Source organism: Zophobas morio, unplaced genomic scaffold (genome assembly GCF_036711695.1).
Source record: "Zophobas morio isolate AGI-343-1 ecotype UQ-CSIRO unplaced genomic scaffold, CSIRO_AGI_Zmor_V1 ptg000018l, whole genome shotgun sequence".
NCBI classification, from domain to species: domain Eukaryota; kingdom Metazoa; phylum Arthropoda; class Insecta; order Coleoptera; family Tenebrionidae; genus Zophobas; species Zophobas morio.
The window spans coordinates 1,677,340-1,703,818 of record NW_026972123.1 but is presented as its reverse complement, the minus strand read 5'-3'; the positions used below and the strand labels follow the sequence as shown (position 1 = coordinate 1,703,818).

Here is a 26,479-nt window from a genome sequence, read left to right as displayed (position 1 = left end):
GAACTGAAAAACTGGGATCGAGACATTGAAAAATCAAATAAAAATTCAACACGGATTCATAAACCCCAAATTCAGGTGTCTTTTATCATCTTTCCAACTTAGACCAAAATCATTTTTTGCTTTTTGTCTTTCTTCTGTTTTAAATTTTACATATGGTGCTATGAAATTTTGCTGGATAAATTGTACACCTCTGTATATTTGTTTTTCTCATACCTAAGCTTTTGTAAAGTTTAATTTTTTTTCTACTTTTCTACCATGAGGGCTCAAATAAAAGGATTTTCTCAGATACACATCTATATACAACTTTCATGCATTTGCCCTAAAATCCGCTCTTTATTTATTAATAACACATGGAACATATTTGAACACAACAACTAAACAAAATAACACCGACGAAAAAATCACAAACCCCCCTACCCCCCCTAATTCCCATGCTTCGTCCTCATGTGAATCTTCAAACTATTCCTAAATTGGGCCCGAAACGAGCACAACTGGCACTCGTACCAGCCCTCGTCCTGGTGCACCGTCAAATGCCTCCTCCAGAACCCCTCGGACCTCGTCTCGAACCCGCAATCCGCGCACTTGTACCACCTCTCCTCCTTGTCGTGCTTGTTCTCCACGTGGTGGCGCAACCCCACCTTCTGCTTGAACTTGCACGGACACTGGTCGCACGCCCACCACGTCACCTCCCCCAGGTGCTTCTGGCGCACGTGCCGGTTCAAGCCGCTCTGGGTCTTCAGCTTGGACGAGCACAGCGAGCAGCTGAACGACTTCACCGCCTCCGGGGGCGTGTGCTTGGAGGCGGCGTGGGCGCGCAGCTCGTCGCGGTACCTGGCGCGGAAGCCGCACTCGGCGCACTCGATCCACTGGATGCGCTCGGGGGGAGTGTGGTGCTTGATGACGTGCTTGGTGAGGCTCTGCTTCTGCTTGGCTTGGTAGGGGCAGTGCTCACATTGCTGCCACTTGAAGTCTTCGGGGTTGGTGTGTTTGCACTCGACGTGGCGCTTGAGGTGGCTGCGCAGTTTGGCGCGGTAGGGGCAGTGTTGGCAGGGGAACCACTCGATGTCGGTGTCGGGGGTGTGTTTGAGGCGCACGTGGGTGCTGAGGACGAACTTGTACTTGAATTTCTTGGGGCAGTGGGAGCACTCGTACCTGTAGCGTAAAACGTGACTCTAATTAAAAATTAAGGCGGATTCAAAAACCACAAGTATAGAAGTATGTTTTTATGAATTTGGATCAGATTTACTATGAAGAAGTAAAATCGACAAATTGAGATATCGAAATAGCTAAACATCGAAAAATGGAAAATTCAAAATTGAAAAATTTAAACTTAAAATACCTGATAAATTGAAAAACTGAAAAATTAATTCCGAAAAATCGAAAAATGAGAACAAAAAATCGCATGACTAAGAAATTGTAACAATATAGTGGAAAATCTAAAATGTAAAAATACGAAAAATTGAAAATTTACAAAATCGAGAAATTGGAAAACGAAAAAGTTAAAAAATTGAAAAATGTAAGATTTAAAAAGTCGGAAATTTTTGAAAAATCGAACAAGTAAAAAATCAAAACAACCAAAAGTCGAAAAATCTAGCAATTTAAAAATTGAAATCATGAAAAATTCCAAAATTGAAAAATTAAACAGAGAAATCGAAACATTGTGAAATCAAAAATTGGAAAATTAAAAAATCAATTAATCGAGAAATCGAGAAATCGAAAAATCCAAAAATTTAGAAAAACTGAAAAATTAATTCTGAAAAATTGAAAAATCGAAAAATCTATAAACGAGAAGGCAAAAAGTCGAAACAACAAAAAAGTGAAAAACTGGGAAATCGAAAAATTGAAAAATGGAAGTGGCTAGAAAATCGCAACATTTTGAAAAATCGAATAAGTAAAAAATCAAAGAAACCGAAAGTGGAAAAATCTAGAAATTTAAAAGTCGAAATCTTGAAAAATTACAAAATTGAAAAATCCCAAAACTTAAACAGAGAAATCGAAACATTGAGAAATCTAAAAATTGGAAAATTAAAAAATCGATTAATCGAGAAATTGAGAAATCGAAAAATCCAAAAATTTAGAAAAACTGAAAAAGTAATGCTGAAAAATTGAAAAATCGAAAAATCTATAAACGAGAAGGCAAAAAATCAAAACAACAAAAAAGTGAAAACTCGGGAAATCGAAAAATTGAAAACTGGAAGTGGCTAAAAAGTCGCAATATTTTGAAAAATCGATTAAGTAAAAAATCAAAGAAACCGAAAGTGGAAAAATCTAGAAATTTAAAAGTCGAAATCTTGAAAAATTACAAAATTGAAAAATCCCAAAACTTAAACAGAGAAATCGAAATATTGAGAAATCGAAAAATCGGAGAATTAAAAAATCGATTAATCGAGAAATTGAGAAATCGAAAAATCCAAAAATTTAGAAAAACTGAGAAATTAATTCCGAAAAATTGAAAAATCCAAAAATCTATAAACGAGAAGGAAAAAAGTCGAAACAACAAAAAAGTGAAAAACTGGGAAATCGAAAAATTGAAAACTGGAAGTGGCTAAAAAGTCGCAATATTTTGAAAAATCGATTAAGTAAAAAATCTAAGAAACTGAAAGTGGAAAAATCTAGAAATTTAAAAATCGAAATCTTGAAAAATTACGAAATTGAAAAATCCCAAAACTTAAACAGAGAAATCGAAACATTGAGAAATCGAAAAATCGGAAAATTAAAAAATCGATTAATCGAGAAATTGAAAAATCGAAAAATCCAAAAATTTAGAAAAACTGAAAAATTAATTCTGAAAAATTGAAAAATCGAAAAATCTATAAACGAGAAGGAAAAAAGTCGAAACAACAAAAAAGTGAAAAACTGGGAAATCGAAAAATTGAAAAATGGAAGTGGCCAAAAAGTCGCAATATTTTGAAAAATCGAATAAGTAAAAAAATCAAAGAAACCGAAAGTGGAAAAATCTAGAAATTTGAAAATCGAAATCTTGAAAAACTAAAATGTTGAAAATCCCAAAACTTAAACAGAGAAATCGAAAAATCCAAAAATTTAGAAAAACTGAAAAATTAATTCTGAAAAATTGAAAAATCGAAAAATCTATAAACGAGAAGGCAAAAAATCGAAACAACAAAAAAGTGAAAACCTGGGAAATCGAAAAATTGAAAAGTGGATGTGGCTAAAAAGTCGCAATATTTTGAAAAATCGAAGAAGTAAGAAATCAAAAAACCGAAAGTGGAAAAATCTAGAAATTTAAAAATCGAAATCTTGAAAAATTACAAAATTGAAAGATCCCAAAAGTTAAACAGAGAAATCGAAACATTGAGAAATCGAAAAACTGGAAAATTAGAAAATCGATTAATCGAGAAATTAAGAAATCGAAAAATCCAAAAATTTAGAAAAACTGAAAAATTAATTCTGAAAAATTGAAAAATCGAAAAATCCATAAACGAGAAGGCAAAAAGTCGAAACAACAAAAAAGTGAAAAACTGGGAAATCGAAAAATTGAAAAATGGAAGTGGCCAAAAAGTCGAAATATTTTGAAAAATCGAATAAGTAAAAAATCAAAGAAACCGAAAGTGGAAAAATCTAGAAATTCAAAAATCGAAGTCTTGAAAAATTACAAAATTGAAAAATCCCAAAACTTAAACAGAGAAATCGAAACATTGAGAAATCGAAAAATCGGAGAATTAAAAAATCGATTAATCGAGAAATTGAGAAATCGAAAAATCCAAAAATTTAGAAAAACTGAGAAATTAATTCTGAAAAATTGAAAAATCGAAAAATCCATAAACGAGAAGACAAAAAGTCGAAACAACAAAAAAGTGAAAAACTGGGAAATCGAAAAATTGAAAAATGGAAGTGGCTAGAAAATCGCAACATTTTGAAAAATCGAATAAGTAAAAAATCAAAGAAACCGAAAGTGGAAAAATCTAGAAATTTAAAAGTCGAAATCTTGAAAAATTACAAAATTGAAAAATCCCAAAACTTAAACAGAGAAATCGAAACATTGAGAAATCGAAAAATCGGAGAATTAAAAAATCGATTAATCGAGAAATTGAGAAATCGAAAAATCCAAAAATTTAGAAAAACTGAGAAATTAATTCTGAAAAATTGAAAAATCGAAAAATCCATAAACGAGAAGGCAAAAAATCCAAACAAAAAAGTGAAAAACCGGGAAATCGAAAAATGGAAAAATGGAAGTGGCTAATAAGTCGCAACATTTTGAAAAATCGAATAAGTAAAAAATCTAAGAAACCGAAAGTGGAAAAATCTAGAAATTTGAAAATCGAAATCTTGAAAAACTAAAATGTTGAAAATCCCAAAACTTAAACAGAGAAATCGAAAAATCCAAAAATTTAGAAAAACTGAAAAATTAATTCTGAAAAATTGAAAAATGAGAACAAAAAATCGCATGACTAAGAAATTGTAACAATATAGTGGAAAATCTAAAATGTAAAAATACGAAAAATTGAAAATTTACAAAATCGAGAAATTGGAAAACGAAAAAGTTAAAAAATTGAAAAATGTAAGATTTAAAAAGTCGGAAATTTTTGAAAAATCCAACAAGTAAAAAATCAAAACAACCAAAAGTCGAAAAATCTAGCAATTTAAAAATTGAAATCATGAAAAATTCCAAAATTGAAAAATTAAACAGAGAAATCGAAACATTGAGAAATCAAAAATTGGAAAATTAAAAAATCGATTAATCGAGAAATCGAGAAATCGAAAAATCCAAAAATTTAGAAAAACTGAAAAATTAATTCTGAAAAATTGAAAAATCGAAAAATCTATAAACGAGAAGGCAAAAAGTCGAAACAACAAAAAAGTGAAAAACTGGGAAATCGAAAAATTGAAAAATGGAAGTGGCTAGAAAATCGCAACATTTTGAAAAATCGAATAAGTAAAAAATCAAAGAAACCGAAAGTGGAAAAATCTAGAAATTTAAAAGTCGAAATCTTGAAAAATTACAAAATTGAAAAATCCCAAAACTTAAACAGAGAAATCGAAACATTGAGAAATCGAAAAATCGGAGAATTAAAAAATCGATTAATCGAGAAATTGAGAAATCGAAAAATCCAAAAATTTAGAAAAACTGAGAAATTAATTCTGAAAAATTGAAAAATCGAAAAATCCATAAACGAGAAGGCAAAAAATCCAAACAAAAAAGTGAAAAACCGGGAAATCGAAAAATGGAAAAATGGAAGTGGCTAATAAGTCGCAACATTTTGAAAAATCGAATAAGTAAAAAATCTAAGAAACCGAAAGTGGAAAAATCTAGAAATTTGAAAATCGAAATCTTGAAAAACTAAAATGTTGAAAATCCCAAAACTTAAACAGAGAAATCGAAAAATCCAAAAATTTAGAAAAACTGAAAAATTAATTCTGAAAAATTGAAAAATGAGAACAAAAAATCGCATGACTAAGAAATTGTAACAATATAGTGGAAAATCTAAAATGTAAAAATACGAAAAATTGAAAATTTACAAAATCGAGAAATTGGAAAACGAAAAAGTTAAAAAATTGAAAAATGTAAGATTTAAAAAGTCGGAAATTTTTGAAAAATCCAACAAGTAAAAAATCAAAACAACCAAAAGTCGAAAAATCTAGCAATTTAAAAATTGAAATCATGAAAAATTCCAAAATTGAAAAATTAAACAGAGAAATCGAAACATTGAGAAATCAAAAATTGGAAAATTAAAAAATCGATTAATCGAGAAATCGAGAAATCGAAAAATCCAAAAATTTAGAAAAACTGAGAAATTAATTCTGAAAAATTGAAAAATCGAAAAATCCATAAACGAGAAGGCAAAAAGTCGAAACAACAAAAAAGTGAAAAACTGGGAAATCGAAAAATTGAAAAATGGAAGTGGCTAAAAAATCGCAACATTTTGAAAAATCGAATAAGTAAAAAATCAAAGAAACCGAAAGTGGAAAAATCTAGAAATTTAAAATTCGAAATCTTGAAAAATTACAAAATTGAAAAATCCCAAAACTTAAACAGAGAAATCGAAACATTGAGAAATCGAAAAATCGGAGAATTAAAAAATCGATTAATCGAGAAATTGAGAAATCGAAAAATCCAAAAATTTAGAAAAACTGAGAAATTAATTCTGAAAAATTGAAAAATCGAAAAATCCATAAACGAGAAGGCAAAAAGTCCAAACAAAAAAGTGAAAAACCGGGAAATCGAAAAATGGAAAAATGGAAGTGGCTAATAAGTCGCAACATTTTGAAAAATCGAATAAGTAAAAAATCTAAGAAACCGAAAGTGGAAAAATCTAGAAATTTGAAAATCGAAATCTTGAAAAACTAAAATGTTGAAAATCCCAAAACTTAAACAGAGAAATCGAAAAATCCAAAAATTTAAATAAATAAATAAATAAATAAATAAATAAAGTTTATTGCCCAACAGAACTACACATTCCAGTTACAGGACAATTATAAAGAGTATAAAAACAATGACAACAATTCAGAATCAAAGAAAATAACAAATTAATAAATTAAATGCATAAATAATCAAAGATCTCAATATAATGAAACATAAGAACAGTAACTTAACTTAAATAAAATTAAAATAGAAATAAATGAATGAATGAATAAATTAAAGCCGAAATAAATACCTACATTTATCTGCAATATCAAAAATCAAACACACAATCTGTAAATCTAGGCATATACATCAAGAAATAAATAACTTAAATTAAAATACAACAGTATGAAAACCATATCTGAAAGTAAAGTGTAAACTACTTAAGCTTAATTCTAACAGTGTCTTTTATAGACTTAAGGCTAGTGTTAAAAATGTCAAAATCAGAATTCATTTCTATTTCTTTTAAAAAATAGCTTATTAGATATATCGGTGCTTTTCTCCCAAAATTAGTTCTAGCAATGCTAGTGTATAATGTTACAGAATGCCTGCTGCTAGTTCTAGGTACCAGAAAGGACAAAGAATTAGTTAAGGCCCTGCAATCAATTTGATTATTTAATAATTTATATAAAAAAACGATAACGCCAGTAACACGTCTACAAAATAATGAACTCATATCAAATTTTTCTAGTAGAGCTGTTTGCGGATAATTTCTCGTTGGCCATGTTTTCTGTTCCTTAAAATAGAGGTACTTTAAAAATCTGCGCTGTATGTTCTCAAGGCATACTACTTGATAGTTGTAATAAGGAAACCAAGCTAACGCACAGTATTCTAATTTAGAGCGCACCAAAGCATAGAACAAAGTTTTCAAAGCTTGAATGCTAGTGAAATCTTTGCAGTTTCTAATAAGGAACCCTAGTGATCTTTTAGCTTGTGAAGTAATGCTCTCCACATGTTCTGCAAAACTGAACTTATTATCATACAAAACACCTAAATCCAAAATGGAAGAGCATTTCTGTAAGCTGTGATGATTGATTTTGTAATCAAACTCGCATACATTAAGCTTGTGTGTGAACGAAATAATAAAGGATTTATTCTCATTTAAAGGTAAAAAGTTGAGCAATGACCAAGAAACCAAATTATTTATGTCTTTTTGAAGAAGCAAGGAGTCACTATTACCACTAATTTCACGGTATATTTTAATATCATCTGCGAAAATGAGAACTTTTGAGTAGCGAATACAATCTAGCACATCGTTAATAAATAATGTGAATAGCAAAGGACCAAGAGTGGAGCCCTGCGGCACTCCAGCAGCTGTGATGTAACTGTTGGACTTAAATCCATTTACTACCACAAAATTGTTGCGCTTAGTCAAATAAGATTCAAAAAGATTTGTGAGAGAATTAGAGAAACCAATATTCGACAGCTTTCTTAATAAGAGCTGGTGGTTGACTCTGTCAAAGGCCTTTGAAAAATCACCATACATCACGTCCAATTGACCTCTGTTATCCAAAGCCTGAGATATATCTTGGGAATAGCAAGTTAAATTCGTTAAAGTGGATCTGCCCATGGTAAACCCATGTTGGCCCTCATTTACTAACAACTTAGTTTGGAAGGAGATCTGATTAAAAAGAATACGTTCAAATATTTTTGAAAAATTGCACAGCAACGAAATAGGTCTATAATTGCTCACTGCTGAAACATCACCACTCTTGAAAATGGGCACAATCTTGGCGGTTTTCCACTTATCCGGAAAGCATGAAGTTTTTAAAATTATATTAAAGATATGCATTAGGGGCTTAACGAAAACATTAGAACAGTCTTTAACCAGAAAACTGGGAACTTGATCATCTCCAGCAACTTGACTATCCTTAAGTAATTTTATTGCCCTGCTTACATCATCTTCAGAAATAACCACATTAATGCAACTATTACTAATACCTGTAAGCTGACTTGAATGAGCAAAACTATTCAATGAAGGATTATGAAAAGACGAAGAAAAGAATTTAGCAAAGCAATTAACAATATCAGCTGGGTTATCATGAAAATTATGGTTAAGGTGAACTTTATTGGGAATATTGGAGCGCCCCTTTTTTTCTTTGATATACGACCAGAAGTATTTAGGATCACGCAGTAAAGCATGCTGAACATTTTTAATGTAGTTATTAAAATCCCGACGCAAGAGTTGTTTAACAATACGACGTAAAGAACTGAAGTGATTTCGAAGATGACAGGAAGGCTTTCGTTTGATTTCTCTAAACACTTTATGCTTCAGAATGATTTGTTGTCTAAGTTCAGTAGTATACCAACTCGGGAAACTGAATTTGGAACATTTAAACAATGGTACATGTTTATCAAACAATGAGTACAATATTCTGTATAACGTCTCACAGGCACTATTCACATTAGTGGACTCATACAGGACATCCCAATTAGTGGTTAATAGACCATTATATAAAGAAACATAGTCCGCCTTTTTAAAGTTATAAGTTTTTACATCTGTACACATAGACAAATTTTCGTAGGTACCAGTTTTTAAAACCAAATTAATATTAAGCGCAGGATGGTGTCGATCTTCTGGCACAATAGGACAGGTGTCCTGTTCAACCAAACATTTGCCGTAATTGGTAAAAACTAAGTCCAGTAATACCTTATTACAGTTACGAATATTGTTATACTGTGTAAGGTTCAAAAAAGACATCATATTAAATACTAAATTAGATTTTGAATCCTTTACATTATTCGAAAAAGTAGGAGCATTGAAGTCACCAATTATAAGAATATTATCTAATTCAACAGCAATATTTTCAAAACATTCTAAAAATAATTCATATTCTTGAATGGACACATCCGGAGGAATATATATCACAAAAATAAATAAAGAACTACGTCCACAACATAACTTACAAGCAACTATATCAATAAGATGAAAAGCGTCGAAAACTGATAAATCAACACTCGACACAGGAAATTTGTCACTAACTGCTAAGACCACCCCTCCACCTCTTTGCCGATTACTACATGTAAAATTACGATCGGCACGAAACACACAATAACTAGATGGCATAAATTCACAATTACTGATTGATGAGTCAAGCCATGACTCAGTTAAACAAATGACATCATAATCCGAAACATTTAAACAAAAAAATACCTCATTAACTCTCGACCTAATGCTGCGAACATTTTGGTAATAAATAGGTAGATAATCATTACCACAACTGTTGGGCCGGTTTAGTTTAAAGTAACATTCGTCGCTCTCTTCATGATGGAGTTTCTTCAAATTAACTCCGTCCCTGCATTTTTTCCTAAAAAATTCTTCTTTGGAAAATTAAACCGTCTTACACACACACCTTGTGGCCAAAAATCTTCACGTAATAAATTGTCCTTCAGACTAAAGTTTACACCAACTTTAAAGGCATCATATGTTCCCTGCAGCTTAAGATTTTCGACTATGACCTCATCAGTGGACAACTTTTTGGTTATATAAGCTTTGACACTACTAGTCTCAATGTTTTTAACAACTTTTCCGACGTAGAACCATGCTCTTTTAACGTAAGTAGAACGAAATTCACCATCATCTTCTTGCTTCGAAGTTCCAGTTATAGTGGGTACTTGTTTTCTACGATTGCTTCGATTTCTTCTTAGTTCCATCCACGGATTTTCCACTTTGTCATGAAAATTTATTTCGTCGTCCCTACTCACACGAAATTCATCTGTTTGTTTATTGGTAACAGTAGTTGACTCCTTTTTTTGAATTTTCTTTCCACGATTTCTTGCGCTGTTCTTGTTATCGTTATCGGTGCTTCTCTCACCTTCAGTGAAAGGTTTATTCAAGTTCACATCAACTTTATCACGAAAATTCGGAAAATGTAATGACTGACTTGGCTTATCAATTGATTGTGTAACGACTGACGACCATTTAGGAACTGTAGATTTTATTTCTTGAGAAGAAAAGAGCTTTGGAGCAAGACTGGGGTTACTTTGTGTCATTAATTTAATCAAGTCCACATTAGTTTCTTTTAAATCTCGAACTTCCATACGCAACAACTCAATTTCATGCATTAAGGGCCGAGTTACCTTTTGGATAATCTTTTCAATATCTTCATGGGAAAATTCAAATATTTGCGACTTGTTACTTGCATTATCCACACTTTCACCATTATCGCAACAGATTATTTGCGCATCACCTAGGTACTGCACATTTTTTAATAATTTCACACAGCTGGGATGACTGAGCGAATTGCACTTAACACATTTAAGCCCTGTCACGGGTATAATTTTACATTTCTTACACGCATCCCCAGAGGGATTGTTGGAAACGTCCGCACTCTCCGGACGCATAGCGCAGAAAAACTGAAAAATTAATTCTGAAAAATTGAAAAATGAGAACAAAAAATCGCATGACTAAGAAATTGTAACAATATAGTGGAAAATCTAAAATGTAAAAATACGAAAAATTGAAAATTTACAAAATCGAGAAATTGGAAAACGAAAAAGTTAAAAAATTGAAAAATGTAAGATTTAAAAAGTCGGAAATTTTTGAAAAATCCAACAAGTAAAAAATCAAAACAACCAAAAGTCGAAAAATCTAGCAATTTAAAAATTGAAATCATGAAAAATTCCAAAATTGAAAAATTAAACAGAGAAATCGAAACATTGAGAAATCAAAAATTGGAAAATTAAAAAATCGATTAATCGAGAAATCGAGAAATCGAAAAATCCAAAAATTTAGAAAAACTGAAAAATTAATTCTGAAAAATTGAAAAATCGAAAAATCTATAAACGAGAAGGCAAAAAGTCGAAACAACAAAAAAGTGAAAAACTGGGAAATCGAAAAATTGAAAAATGGAAGTGGCTAGAAAATCGCAACATTTTGAAAAATCGAATAAGTAAAAAATCAAAGAAACCGAAAGTGGAAAAATCTAGAAATTTAAAAGTCGAAATCTTGAAAAATTACAAAATTGAAAAATCCCAAAACTTAAACAGAGAAATCGAAACATTGAGAAATCGAAAAATCGGAGAATTAAAAAATCGATTAATCGAGAAATTGAGAAATCGAAAAATCCAAAAATTTAGAAAAACTGAGAAATTAATTCTGAAAAATTGAAAAATCGAAAAATCCATAAACGAGAAGGCAAAAAGTCGAAACAACAAAAAAGTGAAAAACTGGGAAATCGAAAAATTGAAAAATGGAAGTGGCTAAAAAATCGCAACATTTTGAAAAATCGAATAAGTAAAAAATCAAAGAAACCGAAAGTGGAAAAATCTAGAAATTTAAAAGTCGAAATCTTGAAAAATTACAAAATTGAAAAATCCCAAAACTTAAACAGAGAAATCGAAACATTGAGAAATCGAAAAATCGGAGAATTAAAAAATCGATTAATCGAGAAATTGAGAAATCAAAAAATCCAAAAATTTAGAAAAACTGAAAAATTAATTCTGAAAAATTGAAAAATCCAAAAATCCATAAACGAGAAGGCAAAAAGTCGAAACAACAAAAAAGTGAAAAACTGGGAAATCGAAAAATTGAAAAATGGAAGTGGCTAAAAAATCGCAACATTTTGAAAAATCGAATAAGTAAAAAATCAAAGAAACCGAAAGTGGAAAAATCTAGAAATTTAAAAATCGAAATCTTGAAAAATTACGAAATTGAAAAATCCCAAAACTTAAACAGAGAAATCGAAACATTGAGAAATCTAAAAATTGGAAAATTAAAAAATCGATTAATCGAGAAATTAAGAAATCGAAAAATCCAAAAATTTAGAAAAACTGAAAAATTAATGCTGAAAAATTGAAAAATCGAAAAATCTATAAACGAGAAGGCAAAAAATCAAAACAACAAAAAAGTGAAAACTCGGGAAATCGAAAAATTGAAAACTGGAAGTGGCTAAAAAGTCGCAATATTTTGAAAAATCGATTAAGTAAAAAATCTAAGAAACCGAAAGTGGAAAAATCTAGAAATTTAAAAATCGAAATCTTGAAAAATTACGAAATTGAAAAACCCCAAAACTTAAACAGAGAAATCGAAACATTGAGAAATCGAAAAATCGGAAAATTAAAAAATCGATTAATCGAGAAATTGAGAAATCGAAAAATCCAAAAATTTAGAAAAACTGAGAAATTAATTCTGAAAAATTGAAAAATCGAAAAATCTATAAACGAGAAGGAAAAAAGTCGAAACAACAAAAAAGTGAAAAACTGGGAAATCGAAAAATTGAAAAATGGAAGTGGCCAAAAAGTCGAAATATTTTGAAAAATCGAATAAGTAAAAAATCAAAGAAACCGAAAGTGGAAAAATCTAGAAATTCAAAAATCGAAGTCTTGAAAAATTACAAAATTGAAAAATCCCAAAACTTAAACAGAGAAATCGAAACATTGAGAAATCGAAAAATCGGAGAATTAAAAAATCGATTAATCGAGAAATTGACAAATCGAAAAATCCAAAAATTTAGAAAAACTGAGAAATTAATTCTGAAAAATTGAAAAATCGAAAAATCCATAAACGAGAAGGCAAAAAATCCAAACAAAAAAGTGAAAAACCGGGAAATCGAAAAATGGAAAAATGGAAGTGGCTAATAAGTCGCAACATTTTGAAAAATCGAATAAGTAAAAAATCAAAGAAACCGAAAGTGGAAAAATCTAGAAATTTAAAATTCGAAATCTTGAAAAATTACAAAATTGAAAAATCCCAAAACTTAAACAGAGAAATCGAAACATTGAGAAATCGAAAAATCGGAGAATTAAAAAATCGATTAATCGAGAAATTGAGAAATCGAAAAATCCAAAAATTTAGAAAAACTGAAAAATTAATTCTGAAAAATTGAAAAATCCAAAAATCTATAAACGAGAAGGAAAAAAGTCGAAACAACAAAAAAGTGAAAAACTGGGAAATCGAAAAATTGAAAAATGGAAGTGGCCAAAAAGTCGAAATATTTTGAAAAATCGAATAAGTAAAAAATCAAAGAAACCGAAAGTGGAAAAATCTAGAAATTCAAAAATCGAAGTCTTGAAAAATTACAAAATTGAAAAATCCCAAAACTTAAACAGAGAAATCGAAACATTGAGAAATCGAAAAATCGGAGAATTAAAAAATCGATTAATCGAGAAATTGAGAAATCGAAAAATCCAAAAATTTAGAAAAACAGAAATTAATTCTGAAAAATTGAAAAATCGAAAAATCCATAAACGAGAAGGCAAAAAGTCGAAACAACAAAAAAGTGAAAAACTGGGAAATCGAAAAATTGAAAAATGGAAGTGGCCAAAAAGTCGCAATATTTTGAAAAATCGAATAAGTAAAAAAATCAAAGAAACCGAAGGTGGAAAAATCTAGAAATTCAAAAATCGAAGTTTTGAAAAATTACAAAATTGAAAAATCCCAAAACTTAAACAGAGAAATCGAAACATTGAGAAATCTAAAAATTGGAAAATTAAAAAATCGATTAATCGAGAAATTGAGAAATCGAAAAATCCAAAAATTTAGAAAAACTGAAAAAGTAATGCTGAAAAATTGAAAAATCGAAAAATCTATAAACGAGAAGGCAAAAAATCAAAACAACAAAAAAGTGAAAACTCGGGAAATCGAAAAATTGAAAACTGGAAGTGGCTAAAAAGTCGCAATATTTTAAAAAATCGATTAAGTAAAAAATCTAAGAAACCGAAAGTGGAAAAATCTAGAAATTTAAAAATCGAAATCTTGAAAAATTACGAAATTGAAAAACCCCAAAACTTAAACAGAGAAATCGAAACATTGAGAAATCGAAAAATCGGAAAATTAAAAAATCGATTAATCGAGAAATTGAGAAATCGAAAAATCCAAAAATTTAGAAAAACTGAGAAATTAATTCTGAAAAATTGAAAAATCGAAAAATCCATAAACGAGAAGGCAAAAAGTCGAAACAACAAAAAAGTGAAAAACTGGGAAATCGAAAAATTGAAAAATGGAAGTGGCCAAAAAGTCGCAATATTTTGAAAAATCGAATAAGTAAAAAAATCAAAGAAACCGAAAGTGGAAAAATCTAGAAATTCAAAAATCGAAGTCTTGAAAAATTACAAAATTGAAAAATCCCAAAACTTAAACAGAGAAATCGAAACATTGAGAAATCTAAAAATTGGAAAATTAAAAAATCGATTAATCGAGAAATTGAGAAATCGAAAAATCCAAAAATTTAGAAAAACTGAAAAAGTAATGCTGAAAAATTGAAAAATCGAAAAATCTATAAACGAGAAGGCAAAAAATCAAAACAACAAAAAAGTGAAAACTCGGGAAATCGAAAAATTGAAAACTGGAAGTGGCTAAAAAGTCGCAATATTTTGAAAAATCGATTAAGTAAAAAATCTAAGAAACCGAAAGTGGAAAAATCTAGAAATTTAAAAATCGAAATCTTGAAAAATTACGAAATTGAAAAACCCCAAAACTTAAACAGAGAAATCGAAACATTGAGAAATCGAAAAATCGGAAAATTAAAAAATCGATTAATCGAGAAATTGAGAAATCGAAAAATCCAAAAATTTAGAAAAACTGAAAAATTAATTCTGAAAAATTGAAAAATCCAAAAATCTATAAACGAGAAGGAAAAAAGTCGAAACAACAAAAAAGTGAAAAACTGGGAAATCGAAAAATTGAAAAATGGAAGTGGCCAAAAAGTCGAAATATTTTGAAAAATCGAATAAGTAAAAAATCAAAGAAACCGAAAGTGGAAAAATCTAGAAATTCAAAAATCGAAGTCTTGAAAAATTACAAAATTGAAAAATCCCAAAACTTAAACAGAGAAATCGAAACATTGAGAAATCGAAAAATCGGAGAATTAAAAAATCGATTAATCGAGAAATTGAGAAATCGAAAAATCCAAAAATTTAGAAAAACTGAGAAATTAATTCTGAAAAATTGAAAAATCGAAAAATCCATAAACGAGAAGGCAAAAAGTCGAAACAACAAAAAAGTGAAAAACTGGCAAATCGAAAAATTGAAAAATGGAAGTGGCCAAAAAGTCGCAATATTTTGAAAAATCGAATAAGTAAAAAAATCAAAGAAACCGAAAGTGGAAAAATCTAGAAATTCAAAAATCGAAGTTTTGAAAAATTACAAAATTGAAAAATCCCAAAACTTAAACAGAGAAATCGAAACATTGAGAAATCTAAAAATTGGAAAATTAAAAAATCGATTAATCGAGAAATTGAGAAATCGAAAAATCCAAAAATTTAGAAAAACTGAAAAAGTAATGCTGAAAAATTGAAAAATCGAAAAATCTATAAACGAGAAGGCAAAAAATCAAAACAACAAAAAAGTGAAAACTCGGGAAATCGAAAAATTGAAAACTGGAAGTGGCTAAAAAGTCGCAATATTTAGAAAAATCGATTAAGTAAAAAATCTAAGAAACCGAAAGTGGAAAAATCTAGAAATTTAAAAATCGAAATCTTGAAAAATTACGAAATTGAAAAACCCCAAAACTTAAACAGAGAAATCGAAACATTGAGAAATCGAAAAATCGGAAAATTAAAAAATCGATTAATCGAGAAATTGAGAAATCGAAAAATCCAAAAATTTAGAAAAACTGAGAAATTAATTCTGAAAAATTGAAAAATCGAAAAATCCATAAACGAGAAGGCAAAAAGTCGAAACAACAAAAAAGTGAAAAACTGGGAAATCGAAAAATTGAAAAATGGAAGTGGCCAAAAAGTCGCAATATTTTGAAAAATCGAATAAGTAAAAAAATCAAAGAAACCGAAAGTGGAAAAATCTAGAAATTCAAAAATCGAAGTCTTGAAAAATTACAAAATTGAAAAATCCCAAAACTTAAACAGAGAAATCGAAACATTGAGAAATCTAAAAATTGGAAAATTAAAAAATCGATTAATCGAGAAATTGAGAAATCGAAAAATCCAAAAATTTAGAAAAACTGAAAAAGTAATGCTGAAAAATTGAAAAATCGAAAAATCTATAAACGAGAAGGCAAAAAATCAAAACAACAAAAAAGTGAAAACTCGGGAAATCGAAAAATTGAAAACTGGAAGTGGCTAAAAAGTCGCAATATTTTGAAAAATCGATTAAGTAAAAAATCTAAGAAACCGAAAGTGGAAAAATCTAGAAATTTAAAAATCGAAATCTTGAAAAATTACGAAATTGAAAAACCCCAAAACTTAAACAGAGAAATCGAAACATTGAGAAATCGAAAAATCGGAAAATTAAAAAATCGATTAATCGAGAAATTGAGAAATCGAAAAATCCAAAAATTTAGAAAAACTGAAAAATTAATTCTGAAAAATTGAAAAATCCAAAAATCTATAAACGAGAAGGAAAAAAGTCGAAACAACAAAAAAGTGAAAAACTGGGAAATCGAAAAATTGAAAAATGGAAGTGGCCAAAAAGTCGAAATATTTTGAAAAATCGAATAAGTAAAAAATCAAAGAAACCGAAAGTGGAAAAATCTAGAAATTCAAAAATCGAAGTCTTGAAAAATTACAAAATTGAAAAATCCCAAAACTTAAACAGAGAAATCGAAACATTGAGAAATCGAAAAATCGGAGAATTAAAAAATCGATTAATCGAGAAATTGAGAAATCGAAAAATCCAAAAATTTAGAAAAACTGAGAAATTAATTCTGAAAAATTGAAAAATCGAAAAATCCATAAACGAGAAGGCAAAAAATCCAAACAAAAAAGTGAAAAACCGGGAAATCGAAAAATGGAAAAATGGAAGTGGCTAATAAGTCGCAACATTTTGAAAAATCGAATAAGTAAAAAATCTAAGAAACCGAAAGTGGAAAAATCTAGAAATTTGAAAATCGAAATCTTGAAAAACTAAAATGTTGAAAATCCTAAAACTTAAACAGAGAAATCGAAAAATCCAAAAATTTAGAAAAACTGAAAAATTAATTCTGAAAAATTGAAAAATGAGAACAAAAAATCGCATGACTAAGAAATTGTAACAATATAGTGGAAAATCTAAAATGTAAAAATACGAAAAATTGAAAATTTACAAAATCGAGAAATTGGAAAACGAAAAAGTTAAAAAATTGAAAAATGTAAGATTTAAAAAGTCGGAAATTTTTGAAAAATCCAACAAGTAAAAAATCAAAACAACCAAAAGTCGAAAAATCTAGCAATTTAAAAATTGAAATCATGAAAAATTCCAAAATTGAAAAATTAAACAGAGAAATCGAAACATTGAGAAATCAAAAATTGGAAAATTAAAAAATCGATTAATCGAGAAATCGAGAAATCGAAAAATCCAAAAATTTAGAAAAACTGAAAAATTAATTCTGAAAAATTGAAAAATCGAAAAATCTATAAACGAGAAGGCAAAAAGTCGAAACAACAAAAAAGTGAAAAACTGGGAAATCGAAAAATTGAAAAATGGAAGTGGCTAGAAAATCGCAACATTTTGAAAAATCGAATAAGTAAAAAATCAAAGAAACCGAAAGTGGAAAAATCTAGAAATTTAAAAGTCGAAATCTTGAAAAATTACAAAATTGAAAAATCCCAAAACTTAAACAGAGAAATCGAAACATTGAGAAATCGAAAAATCGGAGAATTAAAAAATCGATTAATCGAGAAATTGAGAAATCGAAAAATCCAAAAATTTAGAAAAACTGAGAAATTAATTCTGAAAAATTGAAAAATCGAAAAATCCATAAACGAGAAGGCAAAAAATCCAAACAAAAAAGTGAAAAACCGGGAAATCGAAAAATGGAAAAATGGAAGTGGCTAATAAGTCGCAACATTTTGAAAAATCGAATAAGTAAAAAATCTAAGAAACCGAAAGTGGAAAAATCTAGAAATTTGAAAATCGAAATCTTGAAAAACTAAAATGTTGAAAATCCCAAAACTTAAACAGAGAAATCGAAAAATCCAAAAATTTAGAAAAACTGAAAAATTAATTCTGAAAAATTGAAAAATGAGAACAAAAAATCGCATGACTAAGAAATTGTAACAATATAGTGGAAAATCTAAAATGTAAAAATACGAAAAATTGAAAATTTACAAAATCGAGAAATTGGAAAACGAAAAAGTTAAAAAATTGAAAAATGTAAGATTTAAAAAGTCGGAAATTTTTGAAAAATCCAACAAGTAAAAAATCAAAACAACCAAAAGTCGAAAAATCTAGCAATTTAAAAATTGAAATCATGAAAAATTCCAAAATTGAAAAATTAAACAGAGAAATCGAAACATTGAGAAATCAAAAATTGGAAAATTAAAAAATCGATTAATCGAGAAATCGAGAAATCGAAAAATCCAAAAATTTAGAAAAACTGAAAAATTAATTCTGAAAAATTGAAAAATCGAAAAATCTATAAACGAGAAGGCAAAAAGTCGAAACAACAAAAAAGTGAAAAACTGGGAAATCGAAAAATTGAAAAATGGAAGTGGCTAGAAAATCGCAACATTTTGAAAAATCGAATAAGTAAAAAATCAAAGAAACCGAAAGTGGAAAAATCTAGAAATTTAAAAGTCGAAATCTTGAAAAATTACAAAATTGAAAAATCCCAAAACTTAAACAGAGAAATCGAAACATTGAGAAATCGAAAAATCGGAGAATTAAAAAATCGATTAATCGAGAAATTGAGAAATCGAAAAATCCAAAAATTTAGAAAAACTGAGAAATTAATTCTGAAAAATTGAAAAATCGAAAAATCCATAAACGAGAAGGCAAAAAGTCGAAACAACAAAAAAGTGAAAAACTGGGAAATCGAAAAATTGAAAAATGGAAGTGGCTAAAAAATCGCAACATTTTGAAAAATCGAATAAGTAAAAAATCAAAGAAACCGAAAGTGGAAAAATCTAGAAATTTAAAAGTCGAAATCTTGAAAAATTACAAAATTGAAAAATCCCAAAACTTAAACAGAGAAATCGAAACATTGAGAAATCGAAAAATCGGAGAATTAAAAAATCGATTAATCGAGAAATTGAGAAATCGAAAAATCCAAAAATTTAGAAAAACTGAAAAATTAATTCTGAAAAATTGAAAAATCCAAAAATCCATAAACGAGAAGGCAAAAAGTCGAAACAACAAAAAAGTGAAAAACTGGGAAATCGAAAAATTGAAAAATGGAAGTGGCCAAAAAGTCGCAATATTTTGAAAAATCGAATAAGTAAAAAAATCAAAGAAACCGAAAGTGGAAAAATCTAGAAATTTAAAAGTCGAAATCTTGAAAAATTACAAAATTGAAAAATCCCAAAACTTAAACAGAGAAATCGAAACATTGAGAAATCGAAAAATCGGAGAATTAAAAAATCGATTAATCGAGAAATTGAGAAATCGAAAAATCCAAAAATTTAGAAAAACTGAGAAATTAATTCTGAAAAATTGAAAAATCGAAAAATCCATAAACGAGAAGGCAAAAAGTCGAAACAACAAAAAAGTGAAAAACTGGGAAATCGAAAAATTGAAAAATGGAAGTGGCCAAAAAGTCGCAATATTTTGAAAAATCGAATAAGTAAAAAAATCAAAGAAACCGAAAGTGGAAAAATCTAGAAATTCAAAAATCGAAGTCTTGAAAAATTACAAAATTGAAAAATCCCAAAACTTAAACAGAGAAATCGAAACATTGAGAAATCTAAAAATTGGAAAATTAAAAAATCGATTAATCGAGAAATTGAGAAATCGAAAAATCCAAAAATTTAGAAAAACTGAAAAAGTAATGCTGAAAAATTGAAAAATCGAAAAATCTATAAACGAGAAGGCAAAAAATCAAAACAACAAAAAAGTGAAAACTCGGGAAATCGAAAAATTGAAAACTGGAAGTGGCTAAAAAGTCGCAATATTTTGAAAAATCGATTAAGTAAAAAATCTAAGAAACCGAAAGTGGAAAAATCTAGAAATTTGAAAATCGAAATCTTGAAAAATTACGAAATTGAAAAATCCCAAAACTTAAACAGAGAAATCGAAACATTGAGAAATCTAAAAATTGGAAAATTAAAAAATCGATTAATCGAGAAATTAAGAAATCGAAAAATCCAAAAATCTAGAAAAACTGAAAAATTAATTCTGAAAAATTGAAAAATCGAAAAATCCATAAACGAAAAGGCAAAAAGTCGAAACAACAAAAAAGTGAAAAACCGGGAAATCGAAAAATTGAGAAATGGAAGTGGCTAAAAAGTCGCAATATTTTGAAAAATCGAATAAGTAAAAAATCAAAGAAACCGAAAGTGGAAAAATCTAGAAATTTAATAATCGAAATCTTGAAAAATTACAAAATTGAAAAATCCCAAAACTTCGAAACATTGAGAAATTGAAAAATTGGAAAATTAAAAAATCGATTAACCGAGAAATTGAGAAATCGAAAAATCCAAACCGAAAGTCGAAAAATCTAGAAATTTAAAAATGGAAATCTTGAAAAATTACAAAATTGAAAAATCCCAAAACTTAAATAGAGAAATCGAGAAATTCAGAAATCGAAAAATCCAAAAAATTAGAGACGTTGAAAAATTGGAAAACTGAAAAATTAATTCCGAAAAATTGAAAAACCGGAAAATCTAAAATCGAGAAGGCGAAAAATCGAAACGAAACCGTTAAATCGACAATTGAAAAATCGAAATATCGAAAAACTGAAAAATTAATTCCGAAAAATGAAAAATCGAAAAGTCTATAAACGAGACGGCAAAAAATCGAAAGAACAAAAAAGTGATAAACCTAAAATTTAAAAATTCAATAAATTGAATATGAATCCAGCAATCAATACATCAACAAATCGAAAAATCAGAAAATTGAAAAATCGAAAAATGTAAAGTTTAAAAAGTCGCAAAATTTTGAAAAATCGAATAAATAAAAACTCAAAAAACCGAAAGTCGGAAAATCTGAAAATTTAAACGAAATATATATTGAAAAATCCCAAAATTTCAAAATCCCAAAACTTAAACTTTGAAAATTTCAGAAATTGAAAAAAGGAAAAAAAAGTAAAAAAAATCCATTAATCGGAGAAATTGAGAAATCGAAAAATCAAAAAATTTAGAAACGCTAAAAATTGAAAAATCGAAAAATCCATATACATACATAAATCCCAAAACTAAAACATGGAAAAATTGAAAAAACAAATAGTCGAAAACAGGAAGAATTTTAAAACTGAACAATTGAGAAATCGAAATCGAAAAACTGAAAAAACGCGAAATTGAAATATCAAAAAATCGATAACTCGAGAACTCGAAAAATCGAAAAATTGAGATATCGAAACGGCTAAAGATCAAAAAATGGGAAAATTCAAAATTGAAAAATTTAAACTTAAAAGACCCGATAAATCGAAAAATTGAAAAATCGAAATATCGAAAAACTGAAAAATTAATTCCGAAAAATTTAAAGATGAGAACCCAAAAAATCGAAACAACAAAATAGTGAAAAATCTAGAATTTTAAAAATTCGAAAAATTGAAAATTTACAAAATCGAGAAATCAAAACATTAACGAATCGAAAAATCAAAAAATTAAAAAATCGAAAATTGGAAGATTTAAAAGTCTCAAAATTTTGAAAAATCGAAATATCTATCGAAAATCCCAAAATTTAAAAATTCCAAAACTTAAACTTTGAAAACTTGAGAAATTAAGAAATCAAGAAAAAGGAAAGAACAATAAAAAAATCCATTAATCGAGAAATTAAGAAATCGAAAAATCCCAAAATTGAAACGTTGAAAAATTGGAAAATTGAAAAATGGGAAAAATTCATAATTGAAAAATTTTAACTTAAAAAGACGGATAAACCATAAACCGAAAAAGTGGAAAATCGAAACATCGAAAAACTGAAAAATTAATTTCAAAAAATCGAAAAACCGGACAATCTAAAAACGAGGAAGCGAAAACGATTTTTCAATTGTTTTCTCAATTTTTTCATTTTTCGATTTTTCAATTTTTAAATTTTTCGATATTTCAAGTTTCATTTTTCAGTTTTTAAGTGTCATTTGTTCGGTTTTTTCAAGTTTTCTTTATTTTTTCAATTCTTCGTTGGTTTTTTGATGTTTTAGTGTTACAATTTTCCTGTTTTTCAAAAGTTCAGTTTGAATAAATTTGCCTTTTTGTTGTACGATTAAAAAATGAAAAATCGAGAATTTGAAAAATTTTATATCAAAAAATTGCAGAATTGCTTCGTTTTGTCGATTTTTCAATTTCTCGATTTTTTATTTATCAGGATTTTGAGGTTTCAATATTACAATTTTTCGATTTTTCAATTATCCAATTCAATTTCTTAATTTTTACATTTTTCGATTTTTCAATTTTTCAATATTTCAAGTTTCATTTTAAAATCTTTGGATTTTGTTAAATAAAAAATTTTAGTATTTTTGATTATTTAATTTATGCAATGTTTGTTTTTCGTTTTTTCAATTTTTCAATTTCTCGATGTTTCAATTGTTTTATCAATTATCCACTTGTTTAATTTCTCATTTTTCTATTTTTCGATTTTTCAATTTTGAAATTTTTCGAAATTTCAAGTTTCAATTTTTGATTCTCATTTTTTCGGTTTTTCCAATTCTTCGACTTCTCAATTTTTAAATTTTTTGATTTTTCAATTTTATAATTTTTAGACGTCTCAAATGTTACAATTTATAGATTTTTAAATTTTTCAAAATTTCGGTTTGAATAAATTTGTCCTTTTGTTGAACAATTAAAAAATGAAAAATCGAGAGAATAAAGAACTAAAAATTGAGAATTTGAAAAATTTACATCGAAAAACTGCAAAATTGTTTCTTTTTGTTGATTTTTTCAATTTCTCGATTTTTAATTATTTAGAATTATTTACGGACGAATTATCAATAAAAATATTCATAAACTAATTTAGAACAAATATAAAGTTCTTCCTCTCCCTATATCTTCTTGCACCCTTGATAGAATAAAAACTTATTTATGAAGTTTATTTACGATTTATTTATAAAAAATTATACGGTAATTTTTTATTGACATCAAAAATAAAAGTGGATTCATAAACCACAAGTACAAAAGTATGTCATCCGCACCCTAAAATTAGGTGTGAATTGATAGTAGAGTAGGGAAAAGAGTAGAGTAATCAATATTGGAATAATTAAAAGTAGAACTAGTTGTATTCTGGGTATACAGGGTGATTCCCGAGTACTAATAAATTTTATTTAAATGATTTAAATTAATTTTTTTATACTTTATCACCCTCATAGATATAGATTACACAAATGAAACATTACATACCACTTAGCGTTGGGGTTGTGCTTCGTGAGGACGTGCGCCGACAAGTGATTCCGTGTTTTGTACTTCATAGGACAGCGCTCACACTGAAACCACTTAACCATCTCCGGGGGGCTGTGCTTTATCATCACGTGCTTCCTCAAAATAAACTTATGCCTAGCCCTATAAGAACACAGCTCGCACTTAAACCACTCCACGCTAGTCGGATCCGAGTGCGCCAACAGCACGTGCCGCTTCAAATTCCCCCGTTGCTTCACCGAGAACGAACAAAACTCGCACTGATAGCGCTCCTGCGACTGCGAGTGCTGATTCATAATATGTGTGCGCAAATTATTCTTGTACTTGGACTTGTACGCACACTGCGCACATTCGAACCACTTGAGCAGTTTCGGACACTTGTGCTGGATGAGCACGTGCGTTTTGATGTAGCGCCAGTTCTGGGTCTTGAAAGCGCACAAACTGCACTGCAGCCACCTCAACTTGACTTTCTTGGCGCTGTGGGCTATCCAAAGCAGTTTCGAGCTGGTCTCGAACTGGCATTCTGTGCACACGTAGATGTTGGTGAAGTCGGAGAGGTGGAAGCGGTCGGCGTCTTGGGTGCACGGGTGGTGGGTTCTGGTGTGGTGGTTTAGAGTTACGAGAAGTTCGGTTTTGAAATCGCAAGTGGGGCATTTGTAGTGGCGGGGTTTGTGGGTGCAGTCGAAGGGTGAGTGTTTTTGGAAGTGGGTTTTTTCGTGGTGGACTAGGCTGCTTTGGAAGGGGGTTTGGTAGAGGCAGTATTTGCAGTGGTGGAGATTTGGTTCTGATTGTTTCATTTCAAGGTTGTAGCTGAAAGTGAGGTTATGGAAGAGTTACTTTTGAGAATTTTAGTGTTGATATTGTTACCTACATATCTAAAATGGCTGTTTTGTTACTTGTATGCCTCAGGGTGTCTGTTGGATTTACATTTCTTGTTAAATCCGTCTGCGGCATGTAGAAATGGGATGACATTTGACACCTATATTTGACAGTTTTGACACGAGAGCAGGGTAGACAATATTTACAAAAATCACTATTTTCGTGCATTGTTGGTTGCATATACAAAGCTTCGGAGAACAACACGTAAATAATTATTTATTTATTTTATTAATAAAATTAATCACATTTGTTATTATATTTCATCTATTACTATTAGTTTTTCAGTTTTTCACAACCAAATTGAAAAGTTTGTCTTTGATTTTACTTCCCGAATATAAACTAGGAAAGTATTGTATTAGGGTCTATATGGGGAAATTACTGGACTGCTTGTTAAAACGCTAACCAAAATTTGTCTGATCATCCCCTCCCAACAATTTATTGACGTCAACTCACACTTTTGCTGGTCACTCCTACCCAAAATACCCAATTTTTTAGCTTTTTGTCGACTCTTTTTTCATTGTCTTGTTTTATCGTGTTTTTTTTTTGACTGCCTTATCTTCTCTTCGCTTTTTCTATACTTTTTGGAGCTTTTTTCGTCTTTTTTTTGGAATTTTTTCCAAGACGTTTTTTTCTGTAGAGTTTTTGGTTCCTTTTTTGTAATTTTTTATTGCAGCGGTTTTCCCCAATTTCTGTTGTTTTCATCTTTTATTTGCCTTTTTATTGTCCTTTTCGCCTCTTTTTACGCCTTTTTATTTTGAACGTTTGTTTTATCGCTTTTTTTGTCGTCTTTTTAATGCCCATGTTTTAGATCTTTCTCCTGTAACGTTTTTTGTCTCTTTTCTTTATCACATTTTTTATCGTGTGTTTTTCTTTTCTATTACCTTTTTGACACCCTGCTTGTCGCTTTTTCGCATCTTTTTGACTTCCCTTTTATTTTGATCGCGTATTTTTTCGCTTTTTTGTAATTTTTTTGTGGATTTTTTAAGCGTTTCTTCACTTTTTCCTCAAATTTTTATTGTTGTGGCTTTTTTGGCTTCTTTTTCCTCCTTTTTTTTTGTCTCCTTTTTTATCACCATTTTTTAATACCTTTTCATGTCGCCTATTTTTTCACCGGTTTTGTAACATTTTTTCCGTGTTTTTTCTTTTCTTTTTGACCAATTTTTTACTTTTGTTTTTTTTAATAATATGCATGTTTTTGTCATCTTTATTCTTTTTTATCGCCCTTTTGTGTACCTAACTTTTTTCCTTATTTTCGCCTTTTCTTGCCTTCTTCTTTTTTTTGTCTCCTTTTTTGTACTTTTCCCCTCTTTTATTGCACTTGTTTTTGCCGCTTTTTTTCGTGTTTTCTTTACGCTTTTGCATTTTTGTGATTTTCTTTGGATTTTTTTGTAGCTTGTTTGGGTTTTTTCTTATCACGTTTTTTTCCCTTTTTTTCTATCTATTTTATCTGCATGTTTTCATGTTTTGTCGCTTTTTCTCCCTCGAGTTTGTTTGTTTCATTTTTTGGGTAACTTTTTTCCTTATTTTTGCTTTTTCGTGTCCTCTTTTTTGATCTATTTTGTCGCCTTCTTTGATGCGTATTATTGGTGTTTTTTGCCCTTGTTTTCGCATTTTTTTTGCTCTTTTTGTCCCCCTCTTTATTCGGCTCGTTTTTAGTACTTGTTTTTGTCGCCTTTGAATCATCCTTTTCGTCTCTTTTTACGCCTTTTTATTTTGAGCGTTTATTTTAGCGCTTTTTTGTTATTTTTTATGGTCATTTTTGTCGTATTTTCCCCCTTTTTAATCCCCATGTTTTAGATTTTTCTCCTGTAGAATTTTTTGTCTCTATTTTTATCGTGTTTTTTTTTCATTTTCCTTTGTTGTCACCTTTAATTCGACCTTTTATATCACCTTTTTGTCGATTTTTCGCATTTTTTATCCCTTTTTATTTTGATCTCGTATTTTGCCGCCTTTTGTTCTCACTTTTTTTGTATTTTTTTGTGTTCTCTTATTTAAACGTTTTTTCACCCCTTTTTTACCCCCATTCTCCTTGTTTTTGTCGTTTTTTTCCTCAAAATTTTATTGTTGCGTCTTTTTTAGTTT

General features: G+C 29.0%; 1 protein-coding gene across 2 annotated transcripts; it reads right to left on the bottom strand.

The window, feature by feature from the left end:
* Nucleotides 1-316: 316 nt before the first annotated feature.
* On the bottom strand, nt 317-24,502 carry LOC135130854 (zinc finger protein 335-like). 2 transcript variants are annotated; one of them, XM_064058296.1, is made up of 3 exons: nt 24,386-24,502; nt 23,504-24,328; nt 317-1,152 (listed from the first exon to the last, which is right to left on the bottom strand). In XM_064058296.1, the coding sequence occupies exons 2-3, from the start codon at nt 24,313-24,315 to the stop codon at nt 423-425; spliced, it is 1,542 nt and encodes a 513-aa protein (XP_063914366.1). In that variant the 5' UTR covers nt 24,316-24,328; nt 24,386-24,502; the 3' UTR covers nt 317-422. The 2 variants fall into 2 exon arrangements, with proteins under 2 accessions (XP_063914366.1, XP_063914365.1); XM_064058295.1 differs by having other exon boundaries at nt 24,390-24,502.
* Between the last annotated feature and the right edge of the window lie 1,977 nt (nt 24,503-26,479).